The sequence below is a fragment of the Centrocercus urophasianus genome, unplaced genomic scaffold (assembly GCF_019232065.1).
Source record: "Centrocercus urophasianus isolate 14NV4802_14NV808 unplaced genomic scaffold, USGS_Curo_1.0 seq_43, whole genome shotgun sequence".
Classification (NCBI taxonomy): domain Eukaryota; kingdom Metazoa; phylum Chordata; class Aves; order Galliformes; family Phasianidae; genus Centrocercus; species Centrocercus urophasianus.
The window spans coordinates 1,029,568-1,046,695 of NW_024885011.1; the positions used below are offsets into that span (position 1 = coordinate 1,029,568).

The following is a 17,128-nucleotide window of genomic DNA, read 5'->3' on the forward strand; positions in this document are numbered from 1 at the left end:
GATGCTCTCAGTGGGTTTCTGCATTCCACATACAGCAATGAGTCCTTTAGCAGAGTTGAGGGCCTGCAGGTTATTATCACCACTGCTTTAGTAACTGCAGTTTAGTACCACCATTACAATATATTTATCCAGCATCAACAGTAATCATTTCCTTTCTCACTGAAGCAAAACATGAGCAAAGAAAATTCCCACAAACCATAGTGGTGACTGACTCCTCTTAAGACCTTTTAGAGATATTTTCTGGTATTCCCAAGTTAATTTCAGCACGTTCTCTGCTGCGTCTCTTTCCCAACAGAGAAATTTCCACCAGGATCTCAGAAAAGCTCTGCAAGACAAAGCACGAGCCTCCAATCTGCTGAATATCCTATGAGCCCCTGGAAAAACACAACTAATCCCAGCAGCGTGGGCTGATCAGGGCAGAGCCCACCCCACAAGGACGCTGCTCTGAGAGTGATGAGATTAAGAAAAATGCCAATAAAAGCTGCATTAATGAGGCATGTTTGGCTCGCTCAGCCTTTGGGATTAATCACCTCGTTGTGGTTCAACACAGCCTCAGAGCTTTATCCTCCACCCACACAGCACCCGTGCAGGCAGTTCCATGCACAGATGCCCACTTTGAGCACAGCTCCTTCTCTCTGCTTCTGAAAGCAGAGTCCCGGTGCGTGGGAAGGGATCGTTACTCCAGCAATACGAGTGCTGTCTGTCCTCGTGGCAGTGCTTAATGCTATTATACTATTTCTGCTAAGGTACCACCTGAGATCAATTTGTAAGTCACCATAAGCGTAACTACTGCGGATGGATAGGTGGTTTCTTCTGTAGTGTTTGCTTAAACGTAAACACATACATATGTATAGATACAGCCTCTGCCTGGCATCGTTCTCAAGTATGACAGCAGCACCTGAAAGACTTGATAAAATGGAACCCCAAGCTCTCAAAGCAGAATTACTGCAACCCAGAGCTGCAAGGGAACGAACCCAGCAGCTGTGTGTTGATAGCATCTCGTGAATAAACGGAACTTGCAACCTCCAGGCACAATTATGGCAATCCTCACTTTCCTGGGTAATTGGAGGCAGTATGGCTGATCTGCCAGTTACAGTTTGCTCAGAGTGATGCAAAACGAGTGCTTGAAGGGCTGTGCTATTTATTCCACCTGCTTGACACCCTTAAACCAGCTGCCTGCTGAGTCCAGGTTTTTTCCCATACCCACACAGGCACCTAGCATCAGAACTGGGACCAACGATGCCATACAAATGCATTTCCCCCCCCCCATCCTACAGATTTTCTTATCACTCACGTAAGCAATAGGAGCCACTACAATGCCTGAAACCATCACCTCTGCAACTCTGGCTGTGCAACCTGCAGGGCTTCCCCCTGAAACTGCATCCATCTCCCATACCCACATCTGTACCCATCTATTGCTCCGTTACTCCTCAGCGCTCCATCAGGCATTTTATTGATTCTAGTCAGTCACAGGGATTCTGTATCTGCTAGTAAATGAAGAAGTAACCTTTTCTTAATTACTGTTTTTCATCCAGAGAGTTTGATGTGGATGGGAAAAGATGAAAAAGTGCCACTGTTGATTTTTCTCAAGTTATTTAAGCAGCAGACAGACAGGAACAAGGAACATACCAAGAAAAAAAACTTCAGAAAAGGGTTTTTTTTAAAATAGTTTTTGCATGCCTTCCCATTCCACTTTAACAAGCTGGATGATTGATCTGGGTGCTTGTTACTTTGGGGAATAAAATCCTCACTGCAAGTCAGAAAGCTCAGCCTAACAATCTGTTATGTTCTCTGAGATGCATTTTACAGGCATGAGAGTGAGACTGAAAACAAATGGTCCTTTATACCTCAGTTTGGGGTAACGTCTGGTGCTATGAAACTTGACTCAAACGTATTTCTTGGTTTCAAAGTGCAGGACTGAGTTCCTCCTGAACGGCAGCGAATAAATGATGAGTAATAAGAACTCTCATATTTAACAGGGTTGGCTTTCTGCATGGGGGTTCCTTCATTGATTTTCAACTTTTTCTCCCAGGTAATGAATAAATAAATTCCCTTTTAGGATTAGCATCAGCAATTTAATGGGAAGCATTCCCCAGCAATGGGAGAAGAGACCACAACACCCTGCAGTCAGTCACAGCGATTCTGCACCTGCATTTGCACAGCTCTGAATCCCTAATACAGAGTGAGGACACATGGAATAACCAAAAGCATGGAATACATGAGGATACATGGAAAGGTGAAATGGAATACGTGGAATAATCAGAACAAAATCCAGTGAAATTTCCATAGATCTCAGCAGACAGAAAGGGGAGGGAGTGAGAAGCCATTTCAGCAAGTTCTTACAAATGATTCCCTCAGCTGTAATTTGCACATTTGGACCAATCAGCTGTGAAACGTTCTGTGACACTTTAATTACAAACACTTTTGCCATAATCAGACTTTACATTTCTATACGTGACAGGTTGGAGTTTGTGATTTCAGTATCACTGCTGTTCGCATCCTGAAAAGTGCAGCAAAATGAAGCTCAGAGAAATGGAGACTTCGGGAAGACAGCAGACATTAAGGGGGGTGAAGGCAGAGTGGATGCAGATTCATAGGGAAAAGACACTGAAGACTTTGACAAACATCCCTGGCTCATGTCTTTACTCAGTGGAGGCAACAGCACCTGGGCAGGACAAGAAGCCACGCTTTCAGATGCGCTCAAGACCTGATTGCATTGGCACTGTCCTGCACACCCCATGATTTGCTCTGCTTTCAGCCTCTCCCTGCATATCAGCATTCACACAATTGCACGCTGGGTGCAAACTGCTGTGACTCGAAGGTACTGCACTCACAGCCACTCTGCACTCTTAAAAATGGCTGCTCAAGAAAGGCAGCACAGGAGAGAGGTCCAAAGTTTTCAGCTTCTGCTTGATTTGCATTTCCTTTGGTATCCAAATTTTAATCCTGTTCTCCCAGCTCCCTGGAAAGCCTCAGCTTCTCCCAATGGGGTCCTGACAAAGGGAATTCAAGAGAGGAGAAGCAAAGAGGTAAAAGCCTTTCTGTCAGCTGAAGCCTAAGAGAATGTGATGAGAAAAGAAAACACCACGGACAGTCAGCTCCACCAAAAATGAAAACCAGCTTATAAAATATGCAGTGAGGAACAGCAAGCAGATCAGGCTCCTTCACCCAACCACAGCTGCTCAATCTCAGCACTCAGACACGTTAAGGACGTGGTACTTACACATAAAGCACAGACTTCTGGTCTCCCACTTGTCCTCCATCACCAACTGTCAGAGTGTCATATCCTCTTTCTAGTTCAAACTCTTCAAAGGTCAGTTTGATAACCTGGCAAAGATGCAGTGTGTTAATAAGGACCAACAGCCGAGGCAGCCAGCAGATCCTCCCACCTTGTTCATTCTGCTGCTCTATTGAGGAGCACTTTGTAAGACCATTACTGTCTTCAGGACATCACCTATGCTGACATCACTTTTTAGAGTCCTGTGGCACTTTTTTCAGCACACAAGTGTTGCTCTTACTGAAGTTACCAATCAGGTTTTCCTGCTTTACCTACTGATATTCTAGATGACCCCTTCATTCCCACAGTAGAAAAAAAAGAAGTTTTTGCTCCTGTTCTGTCAGCACCATCCATGCAACACGTTGTGACCACTGCCTTCTGCCCTGTAAGCTGCCATGCACTGCCTGCCCACAGCTGTGCATCCCTCCCCAGCTCAGTCCCAGCCTTCCACCCCAACAAAAGGCAGGATTCATGGAGCTCTGCATGCACCGTTTGGGAGCAGAGGTCCCACTATGTCAAGTTCCGAGTCTCTCCTGAAACCTTTTATTTGCAAATAACTGAAAATTACATTTGGAGACTGGGGAGAGAGGCCTTAAATCCATCCTTGGAGAAAGTGAACAAAGAGAAAAGGCAGAGAGCTTCATTTACAGAATTGCTTTACAATTTACATCTGTGGACAACACCAGCTGACCTTAGCAGGAGCTGCCTCTGAAAACACAGACCCAGGAAAGCACAGAGACCTGAATGCACTCATCTCTTCGCCCACAAACAAACTGCATTTCCCAACTCTCAGCAGCTTCCAGGACCAAATTCAGCTTCCCACCACCTTTTGGTACCTAACACATGAAGTTACCAAAGCAGCACTGAGGACCTTCAGCCCAGTGCACACACAGTGCCTGCTGCCTGGGGAGAGGAAATTGCAGCTGCCACCACAATTCCACCCCAATCAGACCCCAAAGCAACCATCACCTGGGCTCTGTTAAACACCAGCACGTCTCTCTGCTCTCTCCAAGGCCTGCAGATACTCTCTAAGAAGATGACAGCATTTTTCTGTTGCGAGCTCCTCAATTTCAACCACTTCTATTAATTTATCAGATGCCAAACAGCTTCAGGGTTCTTAAAAAATAATGGGTGTGTGCAGAGTTCAAATTGAACTGCCAGGTGCTGCCACCCTCTATACAGAAATGCAATTACCCTCTATACAGAAATGCAATTACTATTATTTAAACGAAAAGCAAATGTGGTATTTGTCTGAAGCACATTACCCAAAAGTAGCAGGATCTTGGAACAGGAGGCTTTGTGGTCCTTCACAGAAGTTTGGAACCATTAATTTTAGTCAGTAGTATCAAAATATTAACGTGTGCAGATTATTATTAAGCCATGTAATGATGGAATAATGTAATTAATGCAAAGAACACAGGGCTGTAAAACAGCACACATCATTAGTTAAACCACTCGTTCAAGTAAACCGCATTCTAGGGAGTCTGACCCTAATTAAATAACTAATTATATTCCAGTATATTGAAGGCTAACCTTGTGGCTCCGGAGCAGGACGCTGAATATAATACTTATTTATCCATTTTCCTTTCCTATTTGGGCTATAGGCTGGAAATTACTTAATGATTCATTAAACAACAAGAGACCTACCAGCACATACAAACACACGGATGACACAAAACCTCAATTTTAAGCTAGTGAAGTGACAGGAAGCAATTAGCAAAGTTGAGAAAACAGGCTTCAAAAGACACCTGATTCTCAGGCTTCCCATACTGCAAAGTGATTTGAAATGCAGTCACATCCATAGGAAAAAAAAATCCCACAGTCGCTCTCTCCATGGAGCACAGCACCTCTTGCAGTTATATTCAAACGCTTTACAAGCTCACATTACTCATTCTCCCCCCGTCCTCCCCCGTCTCCAGCATCCATCCTCATCGTGATGAATCATCCCCTGGAGGGACCCATCTCTCTCCACCAATGACACAGGAGCTTGGACAGAGCTTTATTTGGCAAGCTGGGCTCCAGGTGAGAACAACCCCAGGAGAAATACCAACCAGTGACATTTGTTATGTCAAGAAGGTTCAGAAATAGTTTTGATGCAAATGCACCAATTATCATATGCATTTCTCAGTTCCCCAGTGATTTATTTTTCCAGTGTGGTTGAAAATAATTCCCACGGCATCAAAGACTGGGGGGGAAAAAAAAATCTGTCAGCCCTCAATATTCCCCCAAATAGCTTTTCTATGTCATCCCCTGTATAGGAAATAATTCCGAGTTGTCAGCTGAAGAGCACTGTGCCCCTAATGCTGTTTATGTGGGTTTTTGAGCAAAGTTAGAGGGGATTATGTAGCTCAGAGAATCTGGCTCACAGTTCTTTTCCAAATATAGAACAGATGACTTGCAAATGAGTTCTAAATTCAGCTCAGTGGTTTTCCCATCGCTCGTATTAAAAGCTCCATAGAACAGGACCCGATCCAAAGACCACTCAAGTCAATGAAAAGATTACCACTGACTTCAGCAGGCTTCAGCTCTGGCCCAGAATGCTTTAATCTTCAAAGTATTTTATGGGCATTTTAATTAATTCATCTTCCACTCCTCCCTCACCCATGCTGGGGGCCCCACAGTGATGATATCATTCATCCCCTTTGCACAAAAGCAACGTGAGTCAGGGAGGTGAGCTCGCCAATCTAGCAACATGCTTCTAACATGGGCCTTAAAGTCAGAGTTTGACACGCCCAGGAACGTCCAACAAACAGCACTAGTTGATTTGTGAGGCACGAATAGCAGGGACTGACCAGGCATTAGAACACAGCATTACGTGGAGCTGTGCACACCTTGCAGCGTGTGGCCATAGCTGCCCCCAAGGCCAGCACCAGGGATTGCTTTTGGATGAAAGGAGCCTCTGTGCCGCTGAACTGATTTGGCATTTTGTACATTGACCCATGAGACCCGTGGTCCTCTCTGCACAGTTTTGGTATCTGGAGCCTTGATGAACTCTTTACACACTTTTACAGCAATGGATTCCATGCTGCTGTCTCCCATTTACTCCAGTGCCTTGCCTGGGCTCACACAGACATGCAGAGGAGAGCTGTCAAGCTGCAGGGAGGTTGTGGATGCCCCGTCCTTGGACGTGTTCAAGGCCAGGTTGGACGGGGTCCTGGGCAACCTGATCTGAATGTGTGTGTTTTGTGGCCCTGATAGGCAGGGGGGTTGGAACTACATGATCCTTGAGGTCCCTTCCAACCCGGGTGATTCTGTGATTCTGTGCAGTTTTCTACAGCTCCAAGTAATGTGAGCATGCAAAGCACTGTGCAATGAACACGCATGCACACCAGTGCCTTTCCCAAAACAGTCACTGCATTTCTCTCAGCCTTCGCTTCAAAGAGACTGAGATGTTCCCTACCTGTAAATCGCGCTTCCAGGATGAAACGCTCAACAAACAAATTCTCTCAGAAACCCTTCATAAGCTGATGTTGCTAATTAACTATTTATCACTTCAAACAAAAGGAAACCAGCCGTCTTTTCTCAGACAGGTAACACAAACTGCTGATTTATCAATCTATCCTTCTTATTTCTGTTGTGTTACACCTCCATACAGGGCATGCTGTAGCATGGAGCAGAAGTTCCAGTCAACCTCTGCTGAGTTATTACGTACTGAAAGGAATGGATTTTGACAATTTCAGTTCCCTTTGTGATGTACAAAAGCTAAGGAACAGATTTGGTTTCGCTCCCAACAGCTTATGACCAAACAGCTTTAAAAGCTCCTAAAGAATCTAACCAGGGGAAGAGGAGAAACTCAGACTCTAGGAATTAAAAAAAGAAAGTGAGTTTCTGAAAAATGAGACAGCATGCCCAGGAAGCTTCCAGAAGGAGAAGTTTGTCCTATGGCACTGCTGAAGAAGCAGAGAAAGTTTGCTGCTACCATCTGGGCTAGGCACGAGGCTGGCACAAAAGCCAGAAAATGAACAGAACTGAACATTAGATTCCAAAAACTCAACCCTAAAGCAATGTGAAAAAGGGTCAAAAAAACCTGTCAGAGTGGCCTGTAATCATTTATTGGTGTTTAATTGCCTTTTCCTCCCTCCTAAGCGGTAGAGGCAGCCTGCCCAAAACCCAGGGAATATCCATGATTAACTCAGCACCATTTCTTTCTAAAGCCAGGATTATTTTATCCAAGAAATTGGGATTTTGTTCATATTTGAAAGACAAAGATGTACAAAAAGAAGGAGATATAATAGATACATCACAGCCTAAAAAGCTGATGTACTCAACAGCCTGTCCATACATAGGCAACACACATCTGAGGGTCAGCAGGACACAGACTGAGACACAGCTGAGACGTGAGCAGCAATGGCTGCAGTTCCATGTCATCTGCTCTCCAGTTGCACATTACCTTGACAAAGGAGAACCTCCAGGGTCTGATAAACCAGCAGATCACTCCTAATAAATGAGTACTGGAACAATACCCTGATTTCACAATCCAGTTTCCCAGAATTTGGGTCATTACGAGGCTCCTGTGCAGCCAAACCTGCTAATGACAGCCCTTTAACTACAAACTCATTCTGCAATTGGAACATAGGAATACCCCTCATTAGAACTGCAATCCACCAACGATGTCTACTTATTAAAGGCTTCACACTGAGGTCAATGGGGAGAAAGCAGCAGAACTCAGCTGAGCGCCGCAGGTGAGCGCACACAGTGCCACCCCATCCCTGCAGAAAGCAGGCTGCAGTGTGGATGGCTGCCAGCATTCCTACAGACTGGAACAACTTCTTGTGAACGATGAGATCCTGGGACACCATCATGTCTGCAAAATGACTTCCTTGGATCAGCAGCATAAGGCCGAGTGCCAGAATGCAAGGCTGTCTGGAGGCAAGGCCCAAGAAATAATTGACTGGATAAGCACATGAGCTCAGTGCCTTGGAATGCAAGGCTTGCTCCTGAACTAATGAAAATTATGTTAGGAGGAATCCAGGCACGGAGAAGAATAAAAACTGTTTTCTTTCAAGAGCAGAAGTGCTGAATACCTCGGGGTATTTTGAGCTACACAGCAACAGAGTCCTTTTTGTTTTTATTTCCCATACAGATCTGGAGGAGAGGAGCAGGCAGAGTTTGCAAGGAGGGGAGAAGAGATAAGAGGCTCTGAGCCTTGTTTTCCTGTGCCAGCGGAAAATGGAAAAGGCCTCAGCCTTGGATGGATCAGTGACACTGAATCTGAACGCTTCCAAACTGTACAAGTTGACCAAAAGGGAAAAACAAACATCGCTACCAACATCCACTGCTCCAAACACGACGGAAAGGACTTCTGTATTAACTTTAAATACTGTTTAGATAGCAGTGAAGAGAAATACTTGTTTGAGGGCTGAAATCCCCATTGTTTATGGGACAGCTATCATCCAGAAAGAAGTGATGAGAAATGAGGGTTTCTGGCACAGCTGAGCACTGGCTTAGGGAGATGCTTTGCTAAGCTGTTCGGTGTTTCACCACCATTCTCACCAAGATATCAAAGAGATTTCGATTAAAAATAATTACATTCTCTTTTAATTACACCCTTTAATAAACTGATTCTTCAGCACTGACAGAATATGACACGTCATAGTCTATAACGACGGTTGGGGATGTGAGAAGCCCGTGGAGATCGGGGGGGTATGACTTCAGAAACAGAACCCTGAAGGGCTAAAATGCCAGAGCACAGTGCTGTGAAGAAGCACAGCTCCACACTGCTTCAGTGAAGGCAACAAAAAAAATGCATCTCCAAGACCTACCTTGGCTGGGTTGAGCGCAGTGATGACCCACACGCAGTAGGCATTGTTATCGTACTGGACGGGGTAGTTGGGAGATGTTATCACACCGCTGGGGCCACGGAGGTACATGTCACACATCCGTGCTGTGAACAGAAAAGCAAGGCAGACGTGTGAGGGAGATGTGTTGGCCTGGAGATGAACGCTGTGCTCCTTGCGTAGAGACTGGAGATGCACAGCAGTATGAAGGCGTGGGAGAATGAAATATTGTTGCTGGGTTGTTCACTAGCCAAAACTGTCACTGTCTTCCATGTAACATCAGAGAAGATGCATTTATCTGTGATGATGGGATGAGTGGGGTGTTTTCAGGAGCTACCAAAGAGATGGACCACCAGACCAACGCATTCCTCTCTCTCACACTGATTTAGTATTTTCTTATTATATTAAAGCCCTCGAAGAAATATTTTCACATCCAGGACAATGAAAGCAACCACATGGAATATGCAGTTCCTTTTTCATGTTCCAGGAAAGTTACATTTCCTTTCCTCCTTGCAAGCCTAAAAAAAATCTTGCACATCAAAAATTCATTAGGTGAGGGCTGACTTCATTCTGATACAACTGCTGGCTCAAAGAACGACGATGGCAACTCATCTCAAAAACATCTTAGGTAAAGTAAAAGCTGAAAAGTGCTTAAGGGGGAATTTTTTGCTTGTGGTGTTCCTTTGATGCAATATTTAATCAGAAAATGTGAAGAACAGCATCTTAGTTTTGTAACTGCATCTGCTGTTGTAATGGATCCTCAAAATTCATCTCTCAAGTTTCAAAGGAGTCATACTTGCAAATAAGGCATCCGCAAGGCTTTTCCATCCCTAGACAACAGCGAATCATGGAGAATGATGTCCTGGTTGAATTGTTTGACCACATGGCAGATCTGCATTCTGCACGTGTGACCCAGCCCCTGGCAGCCATTACACCTACCCTTCCTATCCTACAGAGAGTAGTTAAGCCTTCTTATTCCCATTTTAAGAGTGGGCAACAGGAGCACAAAAAAGATTAAGAGACGCTCCCTGGGACCCATAGGGAGCCTGCTGCAGATGGGGAAGCTGAAATGCAGCCTCCAACCCAGTGGCAAGATGCTCCATTACCACGCATCAGAAGATGGCAGAGTCCAATGGATCTGAACTGGCTGATCAGGTGCCCTGAAAGCTGAAAGAAACCCGTCATCCAGCAACAAAATGAAAACAGAAAAAGTGCTTTAGAACTGAAATAAAAAACAAGAGGGAAACTTTTTACGAAGAAAAGAAACAACCCAGAAGTTAGTGGTAGGAAAAAAATTAAGTTGATTCATAGAATCCTAATAACGCAGGCAAATCCTTTCTTATCTCTTGCGAGAGGACACCATAAATTTCCTTTATAGTGTCACATATTTATGCCAAATATCCTCTTACACTGATTCAATTTATTCTACGCTTGTTTCAAGAATTAGATGGGATTCCAAAGCCTTGAAAACCTCTGCAGATGAAATTAAAGAAAAAAGAGGTGAAAAAATACCAATTTATGACTTTAAGAGCTTTAGATGGATTTAGCTTCAAATATTACAAGTAGTTCATTATTAGCATTACAAACAGCACAATTATGCATGCCACTTTATATACAGAGAAAGGATAGAGTGAAAGAAAACAGAATGGCCAAGGGCAAAATGGACACCAGTTCTCATTTCTTCACTGAAACAAATCTCCATTTGCTGATGGCTCTCAGTGAGGCCAAAAGGTGACCAGTTTGATGCTGGCTTCCAGACCTCCACCTCGTGTCCTCTCCTCCTTAAACGTTAAGGGGAAATATCGGGGGTGGAGCAAACAAAAAGGGGCAGAAAGCTAATGAGGCTCCACAGTGAACAGAATTAGTTTTGTTAATTCCATTCCACTGGAAAAGTATGAGGTCCTACTGCTGGCAAGACCAAACCCCCATTGCCAAGAGCACAAATGCTCACAGTGCAGTGCAGACCAACCAGCAGCACAGAGCTGATGTCTGAAAACAGCTTGAGAGCACTGAGGTTGCTCTCCTGGCTGCACCTCCTGTGTGAGTGAGGGTTTTGAAAACAGCATATAATGTTCAGCAAAGGTTTGAACTGTTCTAGGACTGCCTGACAACATAATTGTCTTTGAAAGGGAAGGAAAGACTGAACCAAGTAGAAGTTAAACAACAGGGGTTGTACGAAGCTGCCTCTGAGAGGAACCAGAGATGGTCTTCCATAGGGCAGCCTCCAGTTAAACACTGCTTTGAGAAGCAGAGCTCTAAGCCAAAAGGAAAAGGCAACAGGCAGCAACCAAGTGGGGACAAACTTAAGGACAGAACGGGTGATGCATGAACGTGACGTGGTGGGTTTTCTCATTAGTCCTCATCACTCAGTGAAAAACAACTTTGCCTTCTTACCTCTGCACACTGGCCTGTGGTCACTCCAGGCAACAATGATGTCGCTCACTCTCTTACAGGTGATGCTTTTGGATCCCTGTAAATCGTAGCCCTCGTTACAGGTGAACTGGATGCTGGAGCCTAACCTAGCAGACAGAACAGAGGGGAAAGTCAGCGATTGAGACGCCTCTGCAGCAACAGCTCTGTCTCTTGCTTTTTACTATCCAAATTGTGAACAGAGAGAGTTCACTGGCCCTCCAGGCAACAGTGGAAATGAATGAGGGGCCAGCTTTTCCTCATTCATTTCCTCGTGCTGGGCGCTGGTTGCCTGAGGTGGTGAGAGTCCAAGAACAGATTTGAGTCTTTCAATGCAACTTCAGTGGGAGTTTTGTTCAGTTCGGGAGCTCACACTCAGTCCCAGGAGATGACAATGCTCAGCGTTCTTATAAAGAACAAAATCTTTATCTACTACTGAAAGATTTGTTCTTTGTTCTATCGCTTTGGATTCGGATCTTTTGCTGCTTAAAGCAGTGCTGTATTATTCACTGAGGCGACACAATGCCAGTTTCACAGCAGCTGAGAATTTATCCTATGGCATTTAGGGACTCTGTTGGGAATACCCTTTCCTCCACCTGCGTTCCCTCTCCTCCAATACGTTCTCTGGATTTCAGGAGAGTCTGATAGACGCAGGTTAAATTGAAAGACATTTTTAGTGAACAAAACAGCTATTGACAGCAAAATAAGATTAAATATTGATTCACCATTGCTAACAACAGGCTGATTCATTCCTACACGCTTTAAATGAACGCCAGCAACTACAAGGGAGTAACACCATTATTTTAAACATTATAAGAAAACAATTATCCAGCACCACATTTCCTTATTGACAAGGAGCTGTACCACTGCTTCAGGAAATCACCTGAAATTCTCTGGGCACAGGGTCGTGCTGGGACTTAGGCTAATTTAGAAGTGATGCTGTTGCTGTTTAAGATGGTTCCTTCTGTGCTTAACTGGAGAAGGGAGCGACAACAAACAGGGATGATAGCAGCAGGTCCAGTGCCCACTTTGTGGTATGAGAAATATTCTCAAGGAGATCATTACAGATCTCTGTAATAGATTACACACACATGCACATTCAGACACGCTCGTTCTTCTGCATCACTGGCTTCAGCAAGCTTTTCAGACACAGCACAATGATGTGTGCAGAGGGGCTCTGCAAACAGACTACACAATGCCAAGGATAACACACAGTGCTTGTAACAAAAGCTTTGCAGCATGCATAAACACACACGTCAAAGGTTCTTACCTAAAATCGTTGCCTATTCTTTTGCCTCTCTCTGGAATCCCAGGGTCTGGACACATATTATGTCCCTGGGACACACCAACCTGAGTTACTACAAAGCAAAAACAGCACATACAGAGACAGAATAGCAAAAGAAACATTCTTTCATCAACTTATCTTGGTGGATGTGGAGAGAAAAATGGCAGCTGGTAGCTGGAAAACCTGAACACGTTCCATTTTGTTTAGAAAAAAACAGCTTTGGAAACAAGTTAAACTGGAATCATTTCAGCTCAGTTTAGACACCAAAGTGTTTTCTAGGAAGCGCCAGCTAGGAACATTGCTTTCCCTCTGTTCTGCTACAGAAGTACCTCTGAAGAGAGAGATTTTTCATTCTGCAAAATTGCACCAATTAAGCAGCCCATTTCCGAAGCCTGTGATTAGAACGGCCTGCCCTCCCCAGCCCGAGCTGAGAACACAGCCAACCCAATGAGGAGGTGGGGTGTGATACCAGGGAAGAACAGGCAGAGAACGAGAGAGAGAGGAGAGGGAAATGTGAGTCTAGCATTCTAAAGCAAGTAAGTAGTTTGAACGTGAAAAACTGTATGGAGCAACCTTAACGTGACTGCCAACAAACATGGAATCAATGAAGTGGTGATCAGCATCGAGTAAACATCTGCCATCCTGATGCTCTGCCCCCCGTTTCCACCTTCCCCTTCAGCCTGACAAGTGGCACAGCTGAGCACTGTTTGGGATGGACAGAACCTGGGCGGCTCCTGAAAGCATGAAATGAGATCTGGCAATTTGTTGATTTCTATTCTGAATTCCAGCAACGACCAACGCATGGGGATGATTCAGGAGAAAGGGGCAACTGTGTCACAGCGCTGTCAAAGTTGATGCAGCTCAGTTTTCTCCTATCACTGAGGGAAGGATGAAAGGAAAACACACTGCATCTTGTCATCAGGGCTGAGGTGGTAAAGCATGAACCCGAAGTGAGAGCGTTCCCTTCTACTTCCACCCATCCCCTGATGAATGATCTTGGTGCACAGAGCTGCTGCTGAGAGATATGGAGGCTTGGGCATGAAGTATTACACGAACTGATAAACACATGGGGTGTCTACACAAACACAGGCTGCAGAGCATGAACACCCAAAAGGCAGGACCATCAAAACATTATTCATTTGGTAACGACACCTCACTACAGCTGGAAGACATAAGGCTGTACCTAAAAGGATGGAGGGATCACTGCTTCCATCTAAGCACCTGCACCAGTGCTGGCTGAGTGCTGAAAGCATCAACTGCTCCTCAGCCCAAGTGCTTCCTTCATCCCATCCCTCCCCTTCCTGCTGCCCCTTCCCCAGCACAGCACTGCCCAGCCCTGCCCCACTGCTTCGGCCTCCTCCTCCAGGCAGAGATACATCTTGATGGCAAATCAGCCTCCTAAGAAACTGCTTTCCCCTTTTTGCATATTCATAACCTCACATTAAGCTCCATCACATGGACAAACAGAGATGCTAGCGAGACACAAGCATTAAAGCAGCACACAGCATCTTCTGATGGCTGCGTTTTGTAGCTACAAAGCTTTGCTGCCACATTTCCCAGGCTGACGACTCTGAGTTGGAAGGAAGGAGCAGAGTTCTGTCCTGACAGAGTACTGCTGTGCCTGGCACTCTAGAAGCCACAACCAAACCACATTCCACGAGCAGCATCTCCAGCAGCCATCACAGCTGCATGAGAACTCAGTGGGTTTGTTCCACTGATTCTCCCTTCCCTGATAAACGTCCTGCTCACATACACACAAAAAATGGAACAGCTTTTAATCTGCTGCTAACTTTTTGCTAACTTGGCCGTTTTGCTTTAGAGCCTGATGCAGCTTACAACCTCTGCAAGAAGCTGGTTGTGCAACCCAGAATTTGCCTCATCACTGCAGGAGCTGCAGGCACATTTCAGTGCCAGCCAAAATAGTGGCACAGAAGACTGGCCCCACTGGGGGAACCCTCAGTAACCACCTGGAGACGCTGCCTGGAGTTTTGATCAGGCTGTTGAATACCATCTGTGGAGCTAAACACTCCTCTGCCATGGAGCTCCCCAGGTGTGACACATACCTGATGCTTCTGTTCTAACAAAGCAAATGGGAATTCAGAGCATGAAAAAGAGGGTGCAGCAAACGGCCCTGGTCAGAGCAAGGAATAAGGTCAGAATATCCTGGCACAACAGCTTCACTGCACAACACGTACATCACAAGTCTACGTGGTATTTAAGAAAAAATGCTTCGATTTCTCATCTTATTTCTATACCTTCTCCAGGATAAAAGTGCACTAACCAAGGAGCTGAGCCTGCGATGCACACGTTTACCAACACTGCTTCCACATACGCCTGCATTGAAACACCCCTTCCTGCAGAGCACATCACCAGATTGCCTTTCCACATTCCATCCTCTCTCCCATGGTCAGAAGACTACCAGACAACATCACTTACACCGTGTTGGTTATTCTGAGCTGCTGTCACGGCCATTTATTACGTCCCAAATCGGATGACAGCAAACCTGATTCACGGCTTTGGGAGCAGGCCAGGCTACAAATAACCAGCAGAACCCACAGGCACCAAAGGGCAAGTTGCAAATGACTAATCACACTTCTGAAGTCTAAAACCAGTTCTTCTCTCGTTACCTAGCACTTTATTAATACCCATATAATACGTATACATAAACCAGTGAGTAGATTAGATACGAACAGAGCAAGGAGAAAGGAAAGGTATCTTCATAGCGTGGTAGTTTGGACATTTTGCTTTGTCAACACAAAGGAAAGCAGAGGATGGATTAGATGGGCACTGAAACTTTTCTTCTTCTGTCTTCTAAACGCACACATGGCAATGTAACTTAACCAAAGTTGATAAACCACATTTGTTATGCTGAGAACACACAGTGGGTGCTGCATTCATCTGCCTAAAGCTTGGACTGCTTCACACCAAGGCTGCAATGCTCCAAATTCTTCATGGTTACAAAGACAACAATAAAACTTAAAAACCGGGGTGAAGTGCTGAAGTTCTGTGCTGGAGGCTCAAGGATTCCTTCTCCTAAAATAACACTTTTCCAGCCCCTTTGCCCTCCTATTTCTTAACAACCACTTTCCTCATTGTGTTTTCAGTAGCACCCAGTTATGATTGCTTTGTTTGTCACAGGAATTTACTCCATCTGTTAAAAGAACTGAGAACCTTCCTTAGTTCTCTCTACTTCCCCACGTTAATAAAGTTCAGAGAGATCCCCAATGGACAGTTTTTTATTGAAGTTAGGAATGGTAAATATGAGCTACACGACAAAGATGGCCAAACGGTCTCCTTCAGTTTTGTTTTGTTTTTTACATAAACTCAGTATTTCTCAGCATGGAAAACACAGTCCAAGAAGATGAGCTGTTCTAACTGGTGTGAGGGGAATGGGAGCACTTCAGCAGTTACCAGTTAAAAACGTTCAGTCCATCTTTATGAGTGCTGTAAGGCTGATGGTGACTCCATGCAGCCAGCCGACAAATGAGAGGTTACAGAGCCCAGCTTGGAGAGCAGAGCTGTTGGTATCACACTGAGCCCAACAATGTGCTCAGGGCCCTTCCAGGCTACAAATCTAGACCTTAAACTCTCTCATGTCTAGCTAGCACTCTGCAAGACTTGGGCTGAGAGAGCCTAACGTTGGAAACGACTGCTTCCAGCTGGAATTTTTGTACTGTTATCATTTGGGGCATTCTGAACCCGTATTTCACATCTTGTCGCTACCTACAAAGAGCTCCCAAGTATCTGAGAGTTCAAAATGTCACAGCCCTGCAGATTTTTAGACAGTTTGCAAAGCCTTTTTGCAGCACAGCCCCACTCACTGGGGAGTTCATTGCCTGCAGCTCACGGCCCCAGCAGCTGCTCTGCCCCACTGCTGCAGCGCAGCACAGACCCACACAGACACTCCTCACACCTGATGCACAAAGCAGGCTTGCTGCACTGCTGAACCCAGCAGCTCCCGTACGTTTGGCTGAGACCAAATTGGATCAACCCTCCAAAACGACTTTGCATTTGCATAATCAGTACAAATTGATACAACTGAAGGTACACAGAGCTTTCTCTGCTTCACGCAGTCCCTTCCAGTGATGTCCAGCAGTGCATTTTCAGGTGTGCCTCATTCGAATGTCACAAAAGCAACTCTGATGCTGTTTTGTAACCAAGGTGCCAACGTTTTTTCCACTGTATGAACCTGGAATATACACATTTACACATTGCATGCAATACACTTTCTCACTGCTTCAGGAATACTGCAGATGCAAAAGGTGTGTCCCTCAGTTGCTACCAGAAGTAATCCTCTAAACATAATCTCAAACTTTAAACTGTATTTTTTATAGCTTTTTCTCCAGAGCTGTATTATTTTCCCCTAAAAATGATTAAAGC

At 45.0% G+C, this 17,128-nt stretch overlaps 1 protein-coding gene across 1 annotated transcript in view; it reads right to left on the bottom strand.

Annotated features, from left to right (window-relative positions):
* The window catches only part of CSMD2 (CUB and Sushi multiple domains 2), a 230,066-nt gene that overhangs the window by 116,969 nt on the left and 95,969 nt on the right, over positions 1-17,128 (bottom strand). The window contains exons 9-12 of the mRNA XM_042834042.1: positions 12,734-12,821; positions 11,449-11,573; positions 9,040-9,161; positions 3,224-3,327 (exon numbers count right to left, since the gene is read on the bottom strand). Coding sequence (XP_042689976.1) covers positions 3,224-3,327; positions 9,040-9,161; positions 11,449-11,573; positions 12,734-12,821 — 439 coding nt within the window. The remainder of the gene's footprint in view (positions 1-3,223; positions 3,328-9,039; positions 9,162-11,448; positions 11,574-12,733; positions 12,822-17,128) is intronic.